The 24,420-nt window shown below is 45.3% G+C and overlaps 1 protein-coding gene across 2 annotated transcripts; it reads left to right on the forward strand.

Annotated features, from left to right (window-relative positions):
• The first annotated feature begins 309 nt into the window (after positions 1 to 309).
• On the forward strand, positions 310 to 20,013 carry LOC119461503 (sulfotransferase 1C4). 2 transcript variants are annotated; one of them, XM_049673129.1, is made up of 2 exons: positions 310 to 522; positions 18,095 to 20,013. In XM_049673129.1, the coding sequence occupies exon 2, from the start codon at positions 18,165 to 18,167 to the stop codon at positions 19,116 to 19,118; it is 954 nt and encodes a 317-aa protein (XP_049529086.1). In that variant the 5' UTR covers positions 310 to 522; positions 18,095 to 18,164; the 3' UTR covers positions 19,119 to 20,013. The 2 variants fall into 2 exon arrangements, with proteins under 2 accessions (XP_049529086.1, XP_037578767.1); XM_037722839.2 differs by lacking the exon at positions 310 to 522 and adding an exon at positions 11,802 to 12,101.
• The last annotated feature ends 4,407 nt before the right edge of the window (positions 20,014 to 24,420 follow it).

Genomic DNA, 24,420 nt, shown 5'->3' on the forward strand with positions numbered 1-24,420 from the left:
TTCTTGTTCAGCTGAAAGGGGTCCTGGATTTTGTTGTGCATCTCCAGAAAGCAGCAAGTAAATCTTAGACAAACATCCAGGGCTGAAAATGCAACTTGACCCAAAATAAGACAGTTTGCTTGCAGCGAACAGTAAGCATGCAATGGGATCTGACGCCGATTTTTTACATGGCTTGCCATTCACAAAACGGTAGGAATAAATAACCTGCATAAAAAGTAGGCATAAATTTCTGGTAGCCATGTCGGCGTCAGATCCCAGAGTGGTGTGGCGAGGCAGCTGCTTATGTATTTTCCCGTCCAGGGGTGACCCTTGTTGCCAGCAGGCGAGTTGATCGACCGTAGGTGTCGCTGTTGCATCCAGTGTTCTTTGTCGATTCGAGAAGCGAAGTGTTGGGCAGGTGCCATCAAAGTCGAAAGCTGTCGTGTCCAGTGTTCCGCGTCGAACCGGAAAGCGAAGGGCCGTGCAGCTGTTTGTCAATCCGGTGGTTTCGTCGCGCCGGGGACACGTCAAGTTGGCGAACACGTAAGTAGCGGACATCATCTGCATAAAAAGTAGGCGTAAACTTCTGGTAGCCATGTCGGCGCCAGATCCCAAAATGTTGTGGCAAGGCAGCTGCTTATGTATTTGTCCGTCAAGCCGTTCCGTGGGGTGCTACACGATGGCATGCTTCATGCTTCCGAGATAACCCCCAAAGATCAAAGTGGTGTGCAATTTGGACATTTTCTACCAAAACGCTCGGGAACTTGGCACCAAGGCGCGTGAATTTTTTTCAATGTCATTTCGTCTTATTTTCCTATATTTGTTATTCCCGAAACTTGGCTCTGCAGTGAAATTCTGTCTTCAGATTTTTTTTTTCCACCACATTAGAACGTCTTCTGCAGTGACCGGGGTCCGGGACTTCCGTGGATTGAAACAAAAAGGTGGTGGCGTACTGATTGCTGTTGACAGTTCACTGAGATGTGTAAGGTGCAATTACATAGAAAGTGTACAGGAATCAATTTGGGGGGCTTGAAGTCAGGCCTAGCACGCTGTGAAAAATTGTTAATCGGAAATTTCTATGTACCAGCGAATATTTCACCTGTCTTGTTTGATGATTTTATCTCTTCTATTGGAAGTGTTTTATCCTCCCATAGCAAGCACAGAGTGATCCTTCTTGGGGTTTTAACACACCAAGAATTAATGGGGCACTCTTACATATTCTCATTATAATCATTAAATAGAGAACAAATGCAGCCTGTTGCAGGACTTTGTCCTTCTGTTCTCTTCAGCAGCACAACTGGATCGCCTATTCCTGTGGCAACGTTTTAGACATTTGCCTCTCGAATGCTCAAGTTATAGATGTCTCCCTTTCTGACATTTCTCTTGTGCGTTCCGATAAGTTTCACCCATCACTAAAGATAACTGCCTCTGTGTCAGCGTTGAGGCAGAACTCCGCCCCTGACATCAATGAATCTTCTCGCCTTGCTTTCAAGCGTAGAGCTTATGTTGGCTTATGCGATTTCTTGTCCACCACCGATTGGTCACTGGTCACAGATAAAACCAATGTCGATGATCAAGTAGATCATTTTACGAGGCTTGTATTGAACAGTATGCGCAAATACCTTAGTCCGTACAGTACTAAACGCTCTAAATATCCCCACTGGTTCTCATTGAACTAATAACGGCCCTAAAGTATAAAGATCGCGCGCACCGTAAATCCAGAAGACCTATGCCTAGTGAGCGGAAAGAAGAATTCCGTTTTTTATTTTTTATTTTTTTTTTTACTCTCTGCAAACGCCTTTATAAGCGGGATCATGACTCATATATTGCATTCTTCGAGAAGAGCGCCTCCGACCGGCAGGCGGAATTTTGGAAGTATATCCGCAAGGCGCTCTAATAATCGCGAACAGTGTTTTCGCCTGCTCGGACTCTTGAAGAGTGCAAGTCCAGGCAGTCACGGATTGTTTTGTTGCCCAATTCTCATCCTTATATAAAGCTTCAGGTTTCAACGCTGGTGTCAGTCAGCAGCAGACGACGGCTCCTAAATATACTCCTGTGTTATTTGATGAAAAGCTCATAGGCGAATGCCTTAAGCGCCTAAAGCCTTTCCTATCCTGCGGCCCTGATGGCGTCCCCTCTGCAATTTTAAAAGCCTACGGCAGTATATTCGCCCCAGTATTGACATCTATATTTAATAAGTCTTTGAATACTTCCACTTTCCCTTAAATGTGGAAAACTGCTAGTGTTTTTCCTATATTTAAGTCTGGCTGTAAAACCGATGTCTCGAATGATCACCCGATTTCTCTTCTCTGTGCAACGTCTAAGGTTTTTGAGCTTGCTTTTCACAACATATATTGTATTTTACTGTAAAGAACGCATTGATTCCGAATCAGCATGGAGTTCTCACCGGCCACTCCACTATCACGTCTCGCAAGCTTCATGACACATATCTCCACGCCGGTACTTCAAAGCGGGCAAATAGTCAACATTTATTGAGATCTCAGCAAAGCTTTTGATGTGGTCAGCCACTCACTGCTTCTAATCATGCTTACGCAATTAGGTGTTGACTCGTCCCTTGTAAATCTCTTATGGAGTTATCTTAGTGATAGATCATGTTTGGTTAACGTCGACGGCCAAACATCTTCTTACATGGCAACTATCGGCGTTCCTCAAGGATCAGTGTTATGACCACTCCGTTTTTTAATTTTTATTAATGACGTTCTGTCCGCCATTCGGAATTCCTTCTTTCGCCATCATTCCTTCGGTATGCCGATGACATCAATAGGTTTAAGGCAGTTCATATTGTTAATGACTGTCGCATCCTGCAGTCTCATCTGTTTTTATTTTCTAAATAATGCACAGACAATAACCTCACCTTGAATACTGCTAAGACCACGGTCATGACTTTCACCCGCAAAACAGCAAGCTTGTCTTTTTCTTATTTAGTATATTCTGTACCATTGTGTAAGGTCCGCGAGATCACTGATCTCGATGTACTTTTTGATACAACTTTACACTTTTCAGCTCACACTAAACGCCTTGCAATGCGGGGCATGCGCGCTCTTGGCTCTGTTTGCAGACTGTTGAGAGAATTCAATTCTCCTACACCGTTCCGTAAGTTGTACACTACCATCTGTCTTCAATTCGAAGACGCGTCGGTCCTCTGGAACAGCATTTCTAGATCCAACAGTCACATTATAGGTTGGATCCTGAAAAAATGTTTCTAAGCATATATATCATTACCACTTTGCTAATACGGACGCTGGCCTTGCTCTAGCACTGTCAGATTATTGTCCTTGCCCTTACTTCGCTGCCGACGTCATCGCGCTGACCTTCTGTTTCTTTTCAAACTCCTTCACGGTATCCTCATGTGCCCCGAACTCCTCAGTTGTATAATTTTTCGTATTCCGCTCAAGATCACCAGAGAACATGGAACTTTTCATGTTCTTGCCTGTCATCACAAACATTCAACCGTCCATAGAATACAGAGTCTTTATAACGCCCACTTTCACGCCCTTGATATTTTTCACAACTCTGTCTTTGTTCTTTTCTGAGCTTTGCGTTGCTCTGTCATAATTTCATAGTTTCACATATTGTTCAACTACCCTTATCCTGCCTTCTCTTATGGATTCATTTTGCGCCTTTTATGTTCACTCTTCCTCTCAAGATTGTCACTTTTATTCATTGGTCTGTTTTACTGATATTCCCCTGCCATTTTTTTTCTGTATGCGAGCATCAGCACTCAGACCGCATGGTTGTTCCTGGCCACAATAAATAAATGATTGATTGATTAATTGATTGATTGATTGATTGATTGATTGATATTATTATTATTAGCCATCTCTCTAGATTGGGTGTGTGCCTCTGTGACGCAGGGAATATGTATATATATATGTATATAGATGTATATACATATGTGTCGCACGTAGTTCTCTGTGGATGCACCTCTCATCAACATTCTTCCGTCTACAAGAATCACACATCGCGTGTGTGCTCATTACACGCAAGGCTAAGAGCTATAGGCGACAAGGCCATGCGTGCGTCATCCCGTACCGCTGCTACATCGATAAGTTGAACGATGGCCGCACTGGAAAGCTCGCTTTCCAGTCATGCTTGAGCAAGCTTCGCATCGTTTAGACTCAAACATTGCATTGGATCTGCGTGGTTATCAAATGTGGTAGCAATTATGCTGGGGGAGGCAGCTTCAATCTCGCGGCAGAATATACGCAGAATATTGTCCGATGCAGTAGGAAAGGGTGGAACGGGTGGGAGACGAAGGTCCTCGCAGTTAGACGTCGCAGGCGGGTTCGGAAGACGGGTAAAGTTCGGAGTAATGCGGCGACTTTTTGCTTCATCAAATCGTCGGCATTCACTGATGACGTCTCGCACTGTGGATGAGTTCTTAAAAACCAGGAGTGTAAACGCGTCATCCGTGATACCTTTGAGGATATGCGCAACCTTTTCCGCTTCTGGCATCTGGTCATCGACTTTGCGGCAAAGCGCGAGCACTTCCTGAATGTACGTCACATAGGACTTAGTGCAAGTCTGAGCTCGGCATGCAAGTTCCTTCTGCGCAGCACGACGGCGTCCGATGGGCTTGCCGAACAGATCGATGAGCGTTTGCGCACAAACCTCCCAGCTCATAATTTCCTGCTCGTGGTTCAGAAATCACACTTGTGCCGTGCCCGTCAGGTAAAATATGATGTTCGCTAGCATCAGAGTCGCGCCCCAGTTGTTGCTAGTGCTCACCCGTTCGTACAGGTGAAACCAATCTTCGACATCGGCGTTGTCAGAGCCGGAAAAGGCACCTGGGTCACGCAGTTGTGTGAAGACAGCGGGGTGGTTGGCGGTGGTTGGTTGAGGCACGGTTGGCAGCTTGCCCGAAGCATGCTCGTCCCCGCCTTGAGCTGGCATTGTAGATGCAGCCAAGGAGCGTCCGCTGCGTAAATCCGTCTTGAAACCCCGCACGCTCCACCAAAATCTTACGGGAAGAAAAGACGCGTAACAATATATTTACGCAACATATACAATGGGCAGGAGACAGGCATACAAGATGAATCCCGTGCGCGCGACTATCGGCGACTCGTTGGTCTTGTCATGATCGTTCGCTACTGTAGCGCCTCGTAGCAATATGGACACCCGAGGTGCGTTCGTGCCGTCGCCTTGCTATCCCGCTAACAACGGCGCATGCGTGGTCCGCGCGTGGAGGGTTAGAAAACCTCCAGACATAGAACTTCCTAAACCATCAGATACGCGAAAGACAGGCAGTGCGTTTGGCTGCCAAAAAGACGAAGTGGGCACGTTGTAGAGCGCCGCCTGAGCTGCGGGAGGTTGTGGGTTCGATTCTCGCCGCCGCCGGAAATCCACTGGATGAAATGGGCATAAGTGTACTCCGGCCTGACGTGCAAAAAACGGGCAAGTTTTCACTCGGTCCTGCAAAGCTTAGGTACAGCGAAACTGTCGATCCTCTAGGTATTAACTGCTAGGCATTAACTTGGTTGCTGCTAAGTTTGTAAGTAGGTTTTGCTTGGCCTACTATTTTGCTATCACTTCCATTACTGGACTTGAGTATCGACAGTCTCGCTGTGCCTAAGCTTTTCACGACCTCGTGCAAACTTGCCCGTTTTTATTGTAAACTCCGAGGCCAAGCTGTTGTTTCTTTTTGTAATTTCAAGCATACTTTTTAACTTACCTACGCATGTAGGGAAGGTATTCTCGAGCGATCATTTTCGGAGGTACCTTCCCTTTCGCGACATTCCGCGTGACTAGCGCTGGACGCGACGGCGCCTACGAGCGGCAGCGTTCCTGGCATGCCACAAACGCAAGCAAGCTAGCCAAGGTTGGCACAGTGCCAAGAACGCTGTTGCTTGCCGACGCCGAACGCGTTGGAGGTTAGCCGCTCGATGTCTAGCGAGAGTTGACACGACTAGGCGCAGCCCCTTTTATGGCGAACTTCGAGGCCAAGCGCATACACACTGGGTATTTACGTCAGTTATGACGTAGACGGTTGCTAGGTGACGCGTACCAGCTATTTTCGGTAGCTTCGGCGTCGCGGGAAACGCTTTACCAGCTGCTGCGGTAGCTCGGCGCAGCGGCTGCGCGGAGTGTTGCCGTCGGTGGGCATGGCTTGGCGGCGGCTGCTGCGTTGCAACTGCATCGTCGCATGCACGGTTAGGCGAGGTTGGGCCAGGTGGTGCACAGCTGTGGCTTGGTTGTTGCTAGGCAACGGTGCGGAGTTTTCTGCGGACTTCGCACGCTTCTCCTCCAGCTTTAACAGCTTCGCTGTTAAGAAGTATCTCTAGAAGGCCTCGAGCAACTTATTGCCTACTAACAAAACGGCAGTTCAACTATGCAAGGAGCAACGTTTGCGGACAGAGGAAGTGACAATCAAAATGGTCCTTTCTATGCCGCGTGCGCTCTCGCCGCGGCGAAACGATGTCACGTGATCCGTCTTTCGCCGCAAGAACGATCAAAGAAAGCTATTGCGCTTCCAGCGGCGGCCCTCGCATCTCAACATTTTTCCTTCTTTTTATTCGCGCTTCAAGTTCACTGATGATGCAGTGCTGTGACTCAGTCAGTCATACACAGGGTGTCCCAGCTATCACGCAGCACGATTTAAAAAAAGAGCAACGGCCCTACGCGAAGCAAACCTAGTGCGTATTGTTTGCAGTGCAGTGGAGTAGCCGCCAGTAATGTTTTCGTTACTGAGATTTAGTTAGGCAATTGTAAATAATTATCTAACTTGAATAATCGAATGAGGCTCGAATAATCGAATGAGTTTCGCCTCATTCGAATAATCTAATGAGGCGAAACAACCTCGTATTCGAGGGTGTTCCTGAGCAGACTGCTGAAAAGGGGAGCGATATGGATAAACTGATTTCTGAATTTGTCACGACAAACTTGGGCATTCAACCAGGTGAAATAGAGCGAGCTCATCGAGTCGGCCAACGTAAACCCGATCGCACTCGGCCTGTTGTGGTAATATTTCTCAACTTCAAAGATAAAAGCAATATCCTGAAAAGCGCTTTCAAACTAAAAGACCTGGTAACCCCGCGCGTCTGGATCGAGGAAGATTTTTCACCTCGAATGCAACTGATCAGGAAAACGCCCCGTGATTTCGCGCGTGCTAATCGCCAGCAGAAATATAAACTACAGTTTGATAAGCTTATAATCGATAACGGTATTTTCACGGTCGACCCTTCAAGCAATGAAGTGGTCCCCATTCCTATACACGATGCTCCCACGAATGGCAACTGACGTCACATCACTGCAGAAAACAAAATGCTGTCCATAATTGTGGCAAATTTTAGAAGTCTTTTCAGAAAACAGGATCACCTTTGTGCGTTTGTAGAGTCCTGCTGTACTGATATAATACTGGGAACAGAGACATGGCTGTCGTGCGATGTGTCCGACAAAGAATTATCTTTTTCTAAAAACTTTGTTTTGTTTCGAAAAGACAGGGCTGAAACGCGAGGCGGTGGTGTTATAATTGCAGTAAACAATAAATTTCAAGCGCGCCTACTTGACACGGGTTCCGGTATTGAAATTTTGTGGGTCATGCTCCAGCTTTCATGTGTAACTTGTGCCATTGGGGTTTGTTACCGCCCGCCTGACTCACAGGACACATTTATTAAATTGCTAAACGAGTCGTTAACCTTTGTGTGTAACAAATTTCCTGGCTCACCTATTATTCTTGCGGGTGACTTTAATTACCCCGAAATTAACTGGCGGACGGGCACAGCCGAAGGCGGCCCAAGGAAAGTTGAATGTAAGGATTTCGTCGATATGATTTCTGCATACGGATTAAGCCAAATAGTTTCCTTGCCAACAAGGGGGGGGGGGGGGGGGGGGGGTGCTATCTTGGATCTTGTGCTGACCACTGAACCCGCCAACGTGTCTGTTCATGCGTTAGAGGGCATCAGTGATCACAACGTCCTCCATTGTGAATACGAGCTAAAGCGTAAAAAAAAGAGTACAAGCAAAGAAAACAATTTATGATTATGCGCGCGCAAATGTCGAAATGATCACCAGCGAGCTCTCGTCTTTTTGTGGTGAATTCCTGAGTGACAGGCATGATCGTGATAGCTATGATAAATGGACGATTGTTTGTAGCAAGTTGACTGAACTTAAAGAAAAGTACATCCCAAAAATATAAATAACTCTGTCTACTGGAAGCGCGTGGTTCACCTCTCATGTAACGCGCTGTATTAATAAAAAGAAACGTTCTTATTCAAAAGCTAAGCTGTCGACATTTGATGATGCCTGGAAGTGCTATTTGGAGCAGTCAAAGTTATTCAAAACCGAAATTGAAGCAGCTAAAGACAAATCTTTTAACCATGATATTTCCAACATGTTAGCAAACAACACAAAAAAATTCTGGAAAGTAATAAACCCCAAACCGTCATCATCCTGCTTCATATCCATAACGAAAGACAACGAGTTCCTTCCACCATCAGAGGTCGCTACTGCATTAAATTCTTTCTTTTGTTCCGTTTTCACAAGTGAACTTCCTGTTCCCGCTAATATTTACGTCGGTTCTGTTACCTCCATCATGAATGATATCGTAATCACTCAGAAGGGCATCGAAGCTGCTATTGATCGTCTTTTTAACAGCTCGGCTACCGGTCCTGACGGAATCTGTCCAAAACTATTAAAAATAACTAAACCAGTGACATCCCGCATTTTCGGTTGTCTTTTTCAACAATCTATTGATTCAGGATGCGTACCTGACGGATGAAAAATAGCCAAAATAATTCCAATCTTCAAGTCCGGTGACCCATCATCTGTCTCTAACCACAGACCCATTTCACTGACCAGCATTCCATGTAAACTATTAGAACACATTATTTCATCAGCAACTATGAAATACCTAACAGAGCACAATCTTCTTTTCATTAACCAACACGGGTTTCAGCAGGGTCGTTCATGTGCGACGCAGTTATTCGAGCTAGTCTCCGACTTATACCAAGCTATTAATGACTCATCAAGAGTAGACGCCATATTTATTGATTTTGCGAAGGCGTTCGACAAGGTAGCTCATAACCGTTTATTAATGCAACTTAGCTGTTTTAATATAAATAGTAGGACCACTACTTGGATTAACAACTTTTTAACGAACTGGTACCAATTTGTAACTGCTAATAAATTTTCTTCTGCGCGATCCCTAGTTAAATCAGGGGTGCCGCAGGGCTCTGTACTGGGGCCTATTTTATTCCTGCTTTATGTCAACGACATCAGCAGTAACATTAAATCTACAGTTAGTCTATTTGCAGATGATTGTGTAATTTATAGACGAATAACTAACCCTTCCGACGCTTACACTTTGCAATCTGACCTCGCGAAAATTACGGACTGGTGTCGAAAGTGGAAAATGGAAATAAATGTTTCAAAAACTAAGGCTATTGCTTTCACTAGAACTTCTAACCCACAGCTAACCCATTACTCGATGAACGGGATTGCTATTGCTCATGCTCACACAATAAAATACTTAGGAATTCATTTTTCTTCAAACGTTTCGTGGAATCGACACATTGATCCGATTACTAGCAGCACGTGCAAAACCCTTGGCTACATCAGGCGTAACCTTTACTCGGCAAACCAGTCCACTAAATTATTAGCGTACACGACGCTGGTTCGTTCAAAAATGGAGTACGCGTCCTTTATTTGTAACCCGCATCAGTCGTGCCTCATTAACAAGCTCGAGTCAGTCCAAAACAAAGCAGCCCGCTTCCATTGCATAAAATTACTCACGAACGTCCAGCATCACCGACCATTAAAAGTTCTCTAAATCTTCCCTCTCTAGAAAATCGTAGACTCGTAGCACTTCTTTCCCATTTTCACAGGCTTCATCACTGCAGGTCGTCTTTCAGCGCATGCCACATCAGGCCCGCCCTTCGTGTCTTCCCGCGCCTTGATCATCCCTTTAAAGTGCAGCCCGTTCTGGCGCGCACTAACTTCTTGAGTCATTCGCCTCTCTTTCTCGCAATATATCACTGGAATAAGTTACCAAATGAAATCGTATCCGTTCTAAGTCATGATGATTGCCTAGCAAAACTAAAAGACTGTTTTGAAGTACCATAGGCTTTTCTTGCTCAATCGTTCAAGGCGTCATTGTGGTTTAGTGTTTTTTTTTTTTGTTTTTTTTTGTCACTTCATTTTTTTCATCAATATATTTTGATGTTCCTTGAGCACTTGGCTTTGTTTTAGGTGAGCACCAAGTTCCTTGTACTGCTTATTTTTAATTACTATTAGTTCTATTATTATTTTACATGTATTTATATTTTTTATTGTAACATGCTGTATCTGCTGTTATGTGTGCCTATTTTAACAAGAATTTTTTTTAATTACTCATTCAGAGTAACCTTGATTTTGTGTTACACCCCTTTTAATGGTTGTAGGTGTCTTCAAGGTTTGTGATGTGTTGTTGTAACAGCTTTTACTGTTTCTCTTTGATTTTTTCTTCCGCTTGTGTTCTTGTTTTTATTTTAACATGTATTACCTGTTTGAATGCGTCTACTGTCACTTATTGATTCATTGTGCGCATTTCGATGGAGGCGAAATCCAAAAACGCCCGTGTGCTTGCGTTGTAGTGCACGTTAAAGAACCCCAGGTGGTCAAAATTAATCCGGAGCCCTCCACTACGGCGTGCCTCATAATCAGAACTGGTTTTGGCACGTAAAACCCCAGAAAGAAGAAGAAGAAGAATGATTCATTGTGTCATCCCTATGTAATGCCCTATGGGCCTTTAGGGTACTTGAATAAAAAAAAAATCTCGAGAAGTACTGTCCTAATTATCAAAGTGTCAATGAGAAAATTGTAGAGCAACATGAAAAACTCCCGATAGAGCTTTCTCTTGCTCAATACGTGCTATATAAATGTGCTTTTCCGAGTGTGAAAGAAGCTCGCGAATACAAGCAGAAGTGCCGCGCGACTGGCCGCTCGAGGCTCTTTGCGTGCATTAGCGCGCTTCTTTCACGCTCGGAAAAACACTTTTATGTAGCACGTATTGAGCAAAAGAAAGCTGTATCGGGAGTTTTTCACGTTGCTCTAGAATTTTCTCATTGACACTTTGATAATTAGGACAGTACTTCTCGAGTTGGATAATTAATTACAATTACCTAATTAAATCTCAGTAACTAAACAATTACTGGCGGCTACTCCACTGTACTGGAAACAATACGCACTAGGTTTGCTTCGCGTAAGGCCATTCCTCTTTTTTTTTTAATCGTGCTGCGTGATAGCTGGGACACACTGTATATAATGCACCTGCCACATCTTAAGGCTCACAATGGGTCCCATCTTTAGAACTAACTGTCAGGTGTATCGACATATTTGACATGCATTGATGGTAGTTATACATGTGTCAGCAGATATGCATGGCTATGTTGACGCGTTCGTTTTTGATCGGCGCGGTGTCCTAGTGCGCTTTTCGTGTGCTCAAAGAGAAGTGCTACGAAGCATCTATACAGATGTGTAGATAAACTGGTAACCCAGGTCAGACTCCGAAGTACGCATCGAAATTACCAGCGGATGTAAAACGTCCTCCGGATATGGCGGTACCCTTCGAGAGAAACTAAGAAGCTGCACGCCGTCGGCTCGTATTAGCGTAGAATCCCGCGAAAGTGATACCGTTCGCAGTGAACCGTGGCAGCCCAACAAGCGCCGCAGCCGATGACGCAATTTGAATACTCTCGCCGGATTGTCTGACACAGTCGCGGTTTCATCATCACTGACGCACGCGGCTGGCGCGAGGAATTTATCCTGGGCGCTTTCGCTTTCGTTAAGCGAGAGAGAGAGAGAGAGAGAGAACCACTCAAGGGAGCCTTCGGTACGTACTGAACCAGCGACCGCGTTTAGAGGCCCTCTCGCTCTGCTTGCTTGCAGCTGGGGCCGCTCGTAAGACGTGGAGAGTGAAGGTAATAATCACGTTGGACGCGAGCGGCCTCCGTCGGCCTCGACGTAAGTCCCTTCGAGCGTGCCGAGAGTTTGTGGGGAGCTGACACGTTTTCGCGACAGGCAACTCCGCACTGCCGTTAAAGCAGAAACAGTCGTACACGTTCAGCGACGACTGCCGGCCGGACCCCACTCGGATAAGAACGGAGGTAGTATCCACGCTTACGAAGGTGAGTACAAGGACGCCTAGGTCCAGTTTGCCGGCCAGCAGACTGTGTTGTCCCGCGTCGACGCCGTGTACAAGCGTCTGCTGCAGGTGCTTTGCGATGATTGCCTTGCGTGTATTAGATTATCTTGAATCACGGAACGCGCTATACTCGGAGCTATCGACGTAAAGTGAGTTCTAGGGTGAGCTTGCACAGTTCTTGCAGGTATGAAATTCTAACTGCACATGACCCGAGTTGCGGAGGCCGCTTCCAAGTCATTGCTGTCACGATGTCATTTTGAAACGGTGACGCTGCTTGCCTGTGAAGAAATTGCAATAATTATTTTCACATCGATAATGCTGTGTAATATCTAATTGGAGCCTCCATGAAAAACGCTGTAACGTTGCAACGTTGCAACGTTACGTTGTAGTTACATAACGTCGTAGTTCTCAGATGAAACATATTCGTCTCGCATAAAAAAACATTGCTTTACACTCCTTAAGCCATCACGTAGCAGACTTGGCAGATAGCCATACATTTGTGTGGAGCACGCCCTTTCGCGGTACGATGAAGGCGGTATCAGTGTTTCGAGGGTTTCTGATTAAGTGCGCACGTTCAGATTCAGTCAGCGTCAGCGGTTGCGGTAGCTCTAAAGCAACGTAAGAGCCAGCACATCACTTTTAGCCCCGCTGCTCTAATATAAGCTTTGGTCACTGCTTGAGCACTGCGAACGAACGTGCAGCTGCCTAGGAGTACGAGTCCTTTCGCCATCTTTACTCTCAAAAACTGTGGGAGAATCTGTTCAGTTCGCTGTTTAGCACGCGCATCCTTATGTCCTCACATGCTCCGCTTCTGAATGCCAAATTGCACGCTAGGTGCGTGGCTGCGAGAAGTAGACCACAGCGTGGGCAAGAGTAGAAAATCTCTTCTAATCCGGAATACCCCACTATACGGCGTCCCTCATAATCAGACCGTGGGTTCAGCACGGTCTCAGACCGGACGTAAATCAGACCGTGGTAACAAGTTGTTTTAATTTTCTTTGATGTGAAACGGTGTTCGGGCTCTGAGGGGTTCAACTATTCCAAGCGGCAAATACAATTTCACAATTCATTCCAGCCCGCTTTATTTATCGCATAATTCGACTAGGCAAATTGCACACGCAATAATATAGAAGTTTAACCGAAATGCAGTAGGGTGGAAAGCTGGGGCAGTTGAAATTCATGCATTCTTTGTATCAGCACGGAAAACGGCGGCAAACCAAAGAAAAAGAGGGAGGGGGGAGGGGGGGAGAGAACACAGGACGAGCGCTGTGTTTCAAGAACTGATAGTTTGTTTGAATTCGTTCTGTAATAACTGAGAAACAGCAGTATAATAACATCTTTTTCTTGCGTATTGAGTACCGTTTCAAAACTTTGTTACGGTTTGTTTGATGGGGCAACGCTGATTATGCTGCGGAAGTATAGTTTAACACTCAAACAGCGGTGCTCATGACAGCTGTGTGTCGTACGTCACAAGTTGCACATTGTGCCGTTTATGCGCAGAAAGAAAAGTTTGGAACCATTTGCAGTTTGAGCCTTCACGTAGTCTAGAATACGATTTGATTCTTATATGCCCGTACATAAACAAGTGTCTAGCCCCGAAATAACTCTTTCAAGAGATATGACAGCATGACTGCAGGCTTTGGAAATTTCAGAGTGCTATATTTCCTCGACCCTTTCGTTTCTTCGTTTTCTCTGGCTAACCAAGTCCCCACTCTTAATAAGAGTATGTGGTAGTGCCTCAGTATTTTATATCTGATATTCTGTCAGGGTGCGCTACTAAATCGTCGCTCAATAGGACTCTTTAAGGCCGACTATATTTACCATACCAAAATTAAGCAATATCATCGAAGTTTCAAATTATGCGTACAATTGTTTGTGATGCTTTTGGGGCCCCATTCAAAGCACACTTATACGCGTTTCACCTGCAGAAACCAGCAGAGTTTAACCGGGTTAATTCAGCGCCAACCTAAGAAAAGCTACCTTGAGCAACAAGATCAAAGTCGGCGCCACAGAAAGTAAAACAGACAACGCAAAAAAATAATAATAAGCGGAATTTATCGCGCTCTGCAAGGTTGAGTTTATAGCCTGACAAGGGGCTGCTCTCATTACGGTCTAGACGTTTGACGTTTCGTAGGTTCACTGCTTCTGCCGATGTCCCAAGCGCGTAGCACTGCCGGCGGTACCTTTCTTTAACATTTGATGTCCCCACCACGCTGCTACATGAAAAAAAAAAAAAAAAAAGTGCGGCCTGCTGCGTGGCGCCGAAACGGCGTCTCGGGCCTAGTTCTCCTCGCGCCCGCTCCGGCGCCACTACTCGGGTACACCTAGGGATCCTACATGCAACGCAGTCACAGCGCTTGAATGTAGGCTCCCTATAGGTACAGCCGTTCACGGAGAAGCGCTTCCACAGCTGCGTTGGTACGCGCGACAGTGACTCTAATCAGGCCGAAAATACGCGTTTTATAGTTGCCCATTACGGGTTGAATATCGAAGTCGTTATTAGAAGTGCCGATTACCCCACATATGTGGAAAGTCTACCCTAGGAATGTCAATCTTTTGTAGAGTGGGCCTCAATGCTCCCCATGAAGGCTGCCCACTCTACTCACCTGAAATGAAAAGAAGTGCTCTATAACGAATAATCGGGAGTGGATTTACGTGTTACTTCAAGACGAAGCAGTGAGTGATACAGGCACTGAGGAGGGTGGCCAAAGGGCCCTGACGCCTTTTCTCCTGAAATATAAGTTTTCCTCTATCTCTCTTTGATCTCTGTAATCTGACAAGTGCGGCAGGTTGGGCAGGTTGGTAAAGATGCATGACTTGAAATCAGTAGCGCGTAAGGAAACGGTGGCAAAATAAGATACGCAAAAATGACAAGCGGTTGTTTGTGTACGTTTCTTCCTTCTGCCTCCAGTTTTTTTTTTTTAATATATAATCGCGGGAAAAACAGTCGGGACCGCAGTCGGAAGCAAAAGCCTAATCTTCGTGTTCTTTTTATAGTCATTCTCAGTAAAATGTAATGAACATATCAGCGACCTGTCGCTTGGCTCCCACTTGCTTCCTTTCCCTGACGGCCCTTGGCGAAAAATATTCTTCAGCCACGCTTCCCAACGCTGTAGATCGCAGGGGAATTCGTGGTACTACACAATAGCGTCTCTTCTCGCGTTCGAGTTGCACAGCGGCACACAAGAGCTTTGCGGCATCACACCGCTAGAAAAATCCGTCTGCCACACACTCGCACACCAAAGAACCGTACTCATGCACAGGAAACATGAGGCAAACTGCTCACACAAACGATCGCACAAAACAAGCACACGAGAATGCGCACGAATAAGCACATCAACACGCATAAATCCTGAGGCAAGCACATTGTAGCACGAACCGGCATCGTCTGCCTTGCGTGCCGGAGCAGTGGCGTCCTCACCAAAAACAACCCCCGGCCGCAACTGTCAACTTAGCCGAGACGCGCTCGCCCATTGACGGCGACGCAATGCAGCAGGCCGCACCTTTTTTTTTTTTTTTATGTAGCGGTCGTGTCCCCACTAACGATATTTTCTGTCTTTGCCAATGTGCAAGGTGTCGGGATTAATTTTGTTCATACTGATAAAGTCGGTATAGTGGAAGGAGAAAAGAACTTAAGCTTTATTTTCAATGTAGTGGAGGCTTTTCTAATCAACATTCCTGTCCTATACAGCGAAGAGAATAGCTTTCTTTGGTTCTTTCGTCCCTTTCGTGGTCGAAGGCTGGAACAAAATTGGCGATGCAAAACGCGCGCGCGCTCGCGTAGCGGGCCACGTTCGTTGCCGTATGCCAACCTGTCGTAGCTCGTCCTGGAGACCTATGGGCTGTCTACCTATACTACCGCTAGAGATGTGCTGGTTAACGGCTCTGTTCTCTACGGTATTACGCAATAGGACAACAAACGCTACCTGAACATCCTCACCACAACAAATATGTCGTCAAGCGCACCCTTCCTATATTAAAGCGAGTGCCTTTCTCGAAGAAGTCGGCCATTCGCTTACAGTGACAATGATCGTCTACGACTTCTGCTCAATTTTTTTCTCTTTCCCTTTAGCGTCATAAAGAAATACGTAGATACAACGCAATGTTGGAATCTGAATGACGCGGAGCTTTTTTTTTTTTTTTCAGTTAGCGAGATAGCAGCAATAGCGGATTGGACGACAAGGCCTTGCGAGGGTGAAGGCAATGTATGATGTTTGGCGAGGGCAGACTTACTGTAACTGTTGTCAAAAAAAAAGAATGTTGAGAAGTGCATGCACCTCTCATTATACGGGGTGATTATTTTTTAAGTTTCCTGAAATACTTTTTAAGTCCCCTGTGGCAGGTAGCATAATTCTTATCGATGAGCTGGGTAATTCGAAGTGGCTGACAATATTAGCAGGAGAAATCGAAGGACATATTCAACTGATTAACCGAAGTTTACTTGTTAACTTCTTGATTAATTAATTAACGGCACATATTCCTATTTACGTATTCTAGCCGGTGACCTTGCAAGACGTGTCCACTTGAAATGAATCTCCAGGATGACACCTGTTTCGAAATAATAATTCGCAAAGTATGGCACGAAATACATGGGCGTTTCAGTTGTTTTTGAGCTTCAATGCACAACAAAAAGTAAGAGGCCGAAAACGCGACGGTCTTCCTCCTGTGGACCCCGGCCCGCGCCGGCGTCCCGCTCGCGGCCAACGAGCCAGCCGACGCCGCGGCTCGACGTCTCACTCGCCCATCCGCGGCCGATTGGGTGACCGCCTCCACCGCCGAGAGCGGTGTGGTGGCGACGGCGGGGGAGGACGTAACATCAGAAGAACATCAGGAACAACAACCGGAATGGTCGTGGAACGATCGGCTGACCACGTTCAGGGACATCACCCAACATCACAGACTAAGCAGACGCAAATACCCGCCGCCACACGACAAGTTAAACAAGACAGAGGCCGTATCTTGGATAGGTATTACTGCAAACGCACACCGAGCGAAAGCGTGCTATAGTTTCCGCGGTCATCGAGTGAGACGCGTTCAGTTTGCTTGTGCGCGCGTGACAGCATGCTTGTTAGTTTAGTTAGTGTGCCTATGTTAACAAGTTTATAAGGCCAAAAAACTTCTATCCTTACTTTGTATAGTTGTCCAGTAATTTGCTATCACAATCGATGCTTCGCCTTTCGGGCGAAACTACGACATGGTTTCTTTTCCTGTTTTTTTTTTTTTTACTACAGACAATACATTTTTATAACCAACCTCCAAGAAAATTTACTTTGCTTATGCCTTTGTAGTTAAGTAGCGTTCAGAGTAGCGGCCTTGCAAGCCAGTCGTCGTGACTGCGTCATTAAAATGCATCCAACAGCAAGCTGATGCCATCCCTCGAGTCTGTGACACTCGCCCGTGTGGGTCTCAGATAGGCGTTCGCGTTCCAGCATGGGTCGTATTATTGTTTTCTGCGTTTTTAATTTTGCATCGCATAAAATACCTATCACTTTTGTGTCAGAATACACAGCTTTCAGTGGGCTTATCCGAAAACGTTTGACGGTATTACCCCAAAAAAAGTTGAATATACCTACCACAAGATATCTTATTTACTAGAGAGCGTAGTGTTCGTGCAATTAACAGTGTTAGAAAGAGCCACAGAATTGTTTTTTTATTTATTGCAGAGATTCATAAAACCGCTGATCATATAAATATTCATCGTTATGAGACACAAAATTACAAACAAGCCCTCTAACACTCTCGACAAAAATGCAAAGGCAAGGTTTGAATTACATATGGAGCATTTTCGGACCCACATAGAAGCTACACGCTTGAAACATGAAGTCAAAAGTGCAAAATACCAACCAAGTTAGACCGGAAAGTCCCCTAATCAAAACAAAACCAAAAATAAGATGCCTCTGTATTTGCGTTGTTTTCTTTTTTTTATATATATTTCTCTACTAAGTAAGCTGTTGTCCGCACTTTTTTGCCTTGCAGGCAACAAACCATCACCTCAGGTTCCCAATACACACGAAATTCGCACCTGACCATTTCTGACAAGTCCAACATGGCCGTCGTCGACGTACGCCTACCCAATGGCCCACTGTACCAGGACATGGACGGTGTAATACGGCTAAGCCGAAACTTCACTGTCGAAATGCTGCGCTCCGCGCTCAATTATAAGCCGCAGCCAGACGACAAGTTCGTCGTCACGTATCCAAAGTGCGGAACAACGTGGACACAACACATTGGCTTCTTGATCTTCAACAAAGGCGTGCCTCCATCCAGTGGCCTGGAGTTCTTCAACAGGAGCCCCTTCATCGAGATGATAGGTGCCGACAGTGTGCGTGACATGACACGTCCCGGAGTGATTAAAACGCACCTCCCTTACCACCTCATGCCCATGCATCCGCAGGCCAAGTACCTCTACGTCTGCCGCAATCCTAAGGACACTTGCGTGTCCATGTTCTACCACACACGGGGTTTCACCGGATACGACTTCGCCGACGGCAAGTTCGACGACTTTTTCGAGATCTTCGTCTCCGGTGAGACCGACTACGGGGACTACTTCGACCACGTTCTGGGTTGGTACGAGCACCGCAACGACCCCAACGTCCTCTTCTTGCACTACGAAGACATGAAGGCCCAGCCGCGAGAGAGCGTGCTCAAGATAGCCGAGTTCTTCGACGAGACCTACCACAAGTTGCTGCTGGCCAACGAGGACATCCTTCAGAACGTGATCAAATACAGCGACGTCAAATCCATGAAGGACTACGCCTTGCAGAACTTCACCAATTTCTTCACCAAGCAAATAGAGGGAGAAGCGCCCGAGGGTCTCAGGGTCTTCCACGAGGTTTCGCAGAAGAATCCTTCTACTGCTAGCTTCATCCGCAAGGGCATCGTCGGAGACTGGAAAAACCATTTCTCGCCAGAACAGAACGCCAGGCTGGAGAAGAAGATTATGGAGCGACTATCCGACACGAATTTGGTGGACTGTTGGCGAAAGCATGGTGTTATGTAGACGTTTTGTGGCAATAACAAAGTGCGTCAGCTCACAGTGACCACGAGTGCTTTATCAAGTAGCAGAATTCCCACTCGAAGTAGCGCCCATGTTTGAACTTCCCTCATCTCGTAAAACTAGGTCAGACGTCTTTACTTTCAGGAACACACTTTCTTTGCGCTCATAACTGCAGTGTAGCTCAAAAACACCTTCTTAATCTTCCAGCAGACGTGGTTAGGCCACTTCCCTCGAACAAATCGGTCACAAACGAAGATCTTGAATTGGCAGCTGAGCTGCTGAAGCATTACATCCCTAGCAAGAGAGCTGTTTTAATATGATTAGTATTCTTATGTTACTTCAAGGACTTTCTTGGGCAGTCTGTTTCTTCCCCACACAAGCTTTGTTCACTATCAATGAGAAGCATCCCTTACCAAGATACAAAAGGCCCAGTGTGAAGTGACGCACCGTAACCGACATGTGGAATGTACGCAGGACGTCGTGTACAGAATTCTCTTGACCTGTGCCGTATGCTGCGTGGGCCAGACCAACAGGTGCTTAAACGATCTCCTGCGAGAGCATGCCAACAATGTTATAGGAACGGAAGGGAAGATTTTTAGCCCTACATTGTAGCCCACGCAGCTGCGCCCCCGTGCTTGAGCAAACAAAAGAATTTTTTAAGCACGTGGACGACCGCACGCGCGTAGTTGTCGAATCAGCTAGCATGGTACGTGAAAGATACCCATGCATATAAGTAAGCCATGTCTGGTCTTATCGCAAAGGGAGTTTGCATTTCTAGACAACGTCGGTGCGAACAGTGGGCGACGATGATATCTCTGTTTTATGTCGCACTTTCGCGTCTTCTTTTCTTCTGTTTTTCTATATAAACTTCTTTGTCAAACAATAAAATTTCAATTGGCAGTAAGCGCTCGTCCTCGTCTTTTCGTGTCCCTCTGTCCTGCTTCGCGATGCACCACTTAACATTACGGGAAAACCAACTGTCCCAAACCAATACCCTTCTAAGTTACATTGTAATAGAATGCCAAAATATTCACCCAGAACGGACAATAGGCAACGTCCACTTTCAGCAAGCTCTGGAGTTGCTTTGGGATATTATCATACAGGAGGGCACAGATGACGATTTCCTGGAACTGCTGAGTGAGATATGTAGAGAACACCAAGTAAAAATTGTATGAGAAGGCCGGACATGCAATGAAGTTGTGGAAATTCAGCGAAGACTTAAGCAAGGATGCCCTCCGTCCCCATTGTTGTTCACGATTTATGTTAAGGGCATAGAAAGGCGACTGTAAAGCAGTGAATTAGGTTTTGATTTATTTTACACTCGTAATGGGCAAAGTGTGTAACAGAAGGCCCCTGGGCGTATGCATGCGGATAACATGGTGCTACTAGAGGGCAATGCGAGATATTTACTTAGAATTGCGAATATGCTTGACAATGCCACGACAAATCTAGGCCTTAAAAATGGCCTTTGAACTTGGCCTTTAAAGAAGAGACGAGCAATGACGTGGTATCAATTCAACACGAAGTCATACCGATAGTCAAGCAATATAAATACCTCGGCGTATACATAAACGAAGGAAAGACTCACTCATGCAACCACCAAGATAATCTGAAAATAAAGGGGAAGCGGCATGCAGCAATAATGAAACTTAGAACTCTTTGAAGCTACAGTAAATATGAGGTGGTGCGTGGAATCTGCAAATCAGTAATGGAGCCAGTGCTAACGTTCACAAATGCCATCGGTAGGCCGGTTGGCTTTGGGAGCCCACGGTAAAAACGCAAACGAGGCAGTGCAGGGTGACATGGGTTGAGCCTCTTTTGAAGTCAGTGAAGCACAGATCAAAATTGGTTTTGAAGAAAGGCTCGGGAACATGGATGAAAATCAATGGGCGGCTGAAGCACACAAATAACTGTACCTCAGAAGCGTAGACACAGAATGTCGGAAGAGGTCAAGAAAGTTAGTAACCAAGTACAGGGTATTTGAAAGTGTACATAGACAACCAGGAGTTAAGATGAAAGTGAGAAAAACAGAGGCAGTAAATTGGACGCAAAATGATGGGGGAAGAAGACCATGTTTACAGCGATGGCAAGAAAGAAATTAGAAGGGGAAACCCGTATGAGGATACAAAGGGCAGCGCCTTGCTATTTAAGGCCCGAGCTGATTGCCTAAGGGCAAAAACATACCCGAGTAAATATTTGCCACATGACGAGGCGTGTGTCGGCTGCAGCAAAAATATGGAGACAACTCAGCACATCCTATTTGAATGCGAAGGTATTCACCTAACGATACTCGTAGGAAACGGGTACCTCCCAGAAGCACTAGGATTTAAAGCGGATTGAAGCATTAACCGGTGATCAGTCGAGATAAGCAAGTGACGGTTAAGTACTGGTGGGGAAAAAGTAGGGAAGATATTGATAAAGGACCAGATCCGTTACATGCTTATAACTGACGACAACTTTCTGTGACAGGTCAAAGCTATGCGCACGGAGCTTCTGCTTTTGTGTTACTACGCCAAGTAGTGCCGACGTTTTGCTGGTGGTGTACAGGACCAGCGAAAACCAGACATGGACACCAGAAAGCGAAAACTAATAACGGCAATTAACGGAAATCATTTTCCTAAGCAAGCTTTCTATTTGATATGAAATAACTGTTGAACAAAAAAATATGAATTTGTAAGATTTGTTTTACGCTGCGCAGCTTCCAGGTGCTTGCATTTGCGGATTACATGCCGATGCGCAGTAAAAAAAAAATGTGTGCTTCGGCTTCGTAGCTTTGGCTGTGCTGCCACAGAAACTTGTCGCCGAGTATAGGTAACGCTACAAGGTTTTAAGGAAGAGAGAAAAGATTAAGGAGAGAAAGGCAAAATGCTAGACTGATAAGTATGTATAACATACCTTATTAGCTCAAGCGCGCTAGGTGACTGTTTCTCACTACCCGTTTAAAAATGGATGCCAATAAATCATCATCATAATCATCATTAGGGTTAGATCTTGTAAACATACATAAACACCCTAGAATGTGGACGTCGGAACAGCCGACGCCGTAGCGCACTTGTTAGTGCAACGCACGCAGGTTGTGGGTTGGGCAAGTTGTTTTTTCGCCCAATTCCGTTCCTATTTATCTCATCATTTCTACATGTCACTATACAGGGTATTTCACTTAACTTGGGCCAAACTTTAAAAATATGCAAATGCTACGTAGGTGGACAGAACCAAGGTAATGTTGTTTGCTGAGCTGTCGCTTGGAGATACTCAGATTACTTTTGCATTCCGCCTAATTAGATAATTATTCTTAAATAATTAATCAACTTCTCAATTATTATAAGTAGATGAAAAGTGTCAATGACAAAATTCTAGAGCAGCGTGAAAAAGTCACGATACAGCTTTCTGTTGCTCAATATGTGCTACACAAAAGTGGCTCATAAAAGTAGCGCGGCAATTATGCGTAGATTCGCAGCCTTCTTTTAGGCTCGGAAAAACAATTTTATGTAGCACGTATTCAGCAACAGAAAGCTGTATCGGGAGTTTCGCATGTTGCTCTACAATTTTCTCACTGACACTTTTCATCTGCTTATAATAATTGAGAAGGCGATTCATTAATTTGGACTAATTATTTAATTAGGCTGAATACAAAAAGTAATCTGAGTATCTCCAAGCGACGAAAAACAACATTACCTTGTTTCTTTCCAGCTGCGCCGAATTCGCATATTGTTACGGTGCATTCGGACAGGACCGTGCGCGCAAGAGAGAGATGAAGAGAAAGTTGTAGAATGACTACTCGAGCTCTGACCTTTGTACCAGCCTGTGCGATTACCGCTAATTTTCCGCATGTAAATAGTTGTATATACATTTGTGTATCGCGCTTCCACTTAAGATTTAGTGGAGGTGATGCCCAAGTTAAGTATACCACCCGGTATATACATAACCTTATATCCTTGAAAAACTAACCTTGGAGCTTTCTTTGCGTGCAGTGGTCTCCCACTATATTGCGCCCAAGCTTATGGGCATGGCTCGCTGAACAAGTCATTATTAGCGCTGCACTCAAGGAGCAGAAGTGCGCATGAATGTTGTTTTCGAATTTCGGCGTTTTTATTTAGAACCAGAAAACACTAATTACGTGAGCTACTGCATGCTTGGAAACAACTACATTGGATGGTCCTCAACGCAACCGTCAAAAAAGTTGGAAGGCGATTCAATCTCCAATGGATGTCGATGAAAGATAAATTCTTCCTGAGCGCGTTAGGAGCGAGATATAGGGCGGAGTCATTGCGCACCGAACTTTATCGCGTCACTCCTTGCCTTAGGGGAGTTGGAGGAGCGTCGGCCTTAATTTCCTTTTTTTTTTTTGAAGACAAGGTCTTTCGTAGCAAGTTACCATCCCTTTTCTGTATCGGGTATGTTTCCAGCCTCTTATAGTTGGCCGATCCCGGGGATAGTGCAGCCTAAAAATGTGAGCCAATATGCGCTATTGGGTATGTGCCCCTGAGACCACTGGTCGCCCTTATGTTCCTAATATATATTTATATGTATTTATACAAATATTTTATATTTTCAATGGGGGCGAAATGCGAAAACACCTGTGTATTTAGCTTCAGGTGCACGTTAAAGTACCCCAGGTGGTCGAAATTATTCCGAAGTCCCCCCACTACGGCGTGCCTCATAATCAGATCGTGGTTTTGGCACGTAAAACCCAATATTTTTTTATAATTAAACATAAATGAAAGTGGTCGATGGCAGGGTTCCAACAGGCGACCCCTAGCACAGCACACCGATGCTCTAACAATTAGACCATAAACCCATGCCTCATCCCGCGGAATAGAATATCCTTAATTATTTCCCACGTGCAAGACAGAAAATGGTGTTGGGCGAGTAAAAGTTCGGAAAAGAAACGAAAGATTTAAGCCCTGCCTGCTGCACCGAAGTATCGCAGGCTGCCGAATTTAAATAAAACGAATAGGACACGATGTGTCAAAGTATAAATTTTGAAAGAAAAAAAATTAAGTAAAAAAAATTTTCTACTACCAAGGAAACCACGGCCAATGGAGGGGGACAGCAAATAGCGGCATTTATTTATTATACTATATGTGTACAACTAAATGTATTCACATGATTGGGTCTTCGTCTTGACTCACAATCGGTTGTGCGTTCAGGCGCTTGTCGCGTTTTATTGCGATAGCAATTATGTGGACACTCTAAGCGAATTTTTTGCCGTCATCGTCGCCGTCGCCGTGAGGCTCCGGGTATATGTAGGTATATGTATGTTATATGCCATGCCATGCTATGTGACATGCGGTATATATGCGGG

Source organism: Dermacentor silvarum, chromosome 8 (assembly GCF_013339745.2).
Source record: "Dermacentor silvarum isolate Dsil-2018 chromosome 8, BIME_Dsil_1.4, whole genome shotgun sequence".
Taxonomy (NCBI): domain Eukaryota; kingdom Metazoa; phylum Arthropoda; class Arachnida; order Ixodida; family Ixodidae; genus Dermacentor; species Dermacentor silvarum.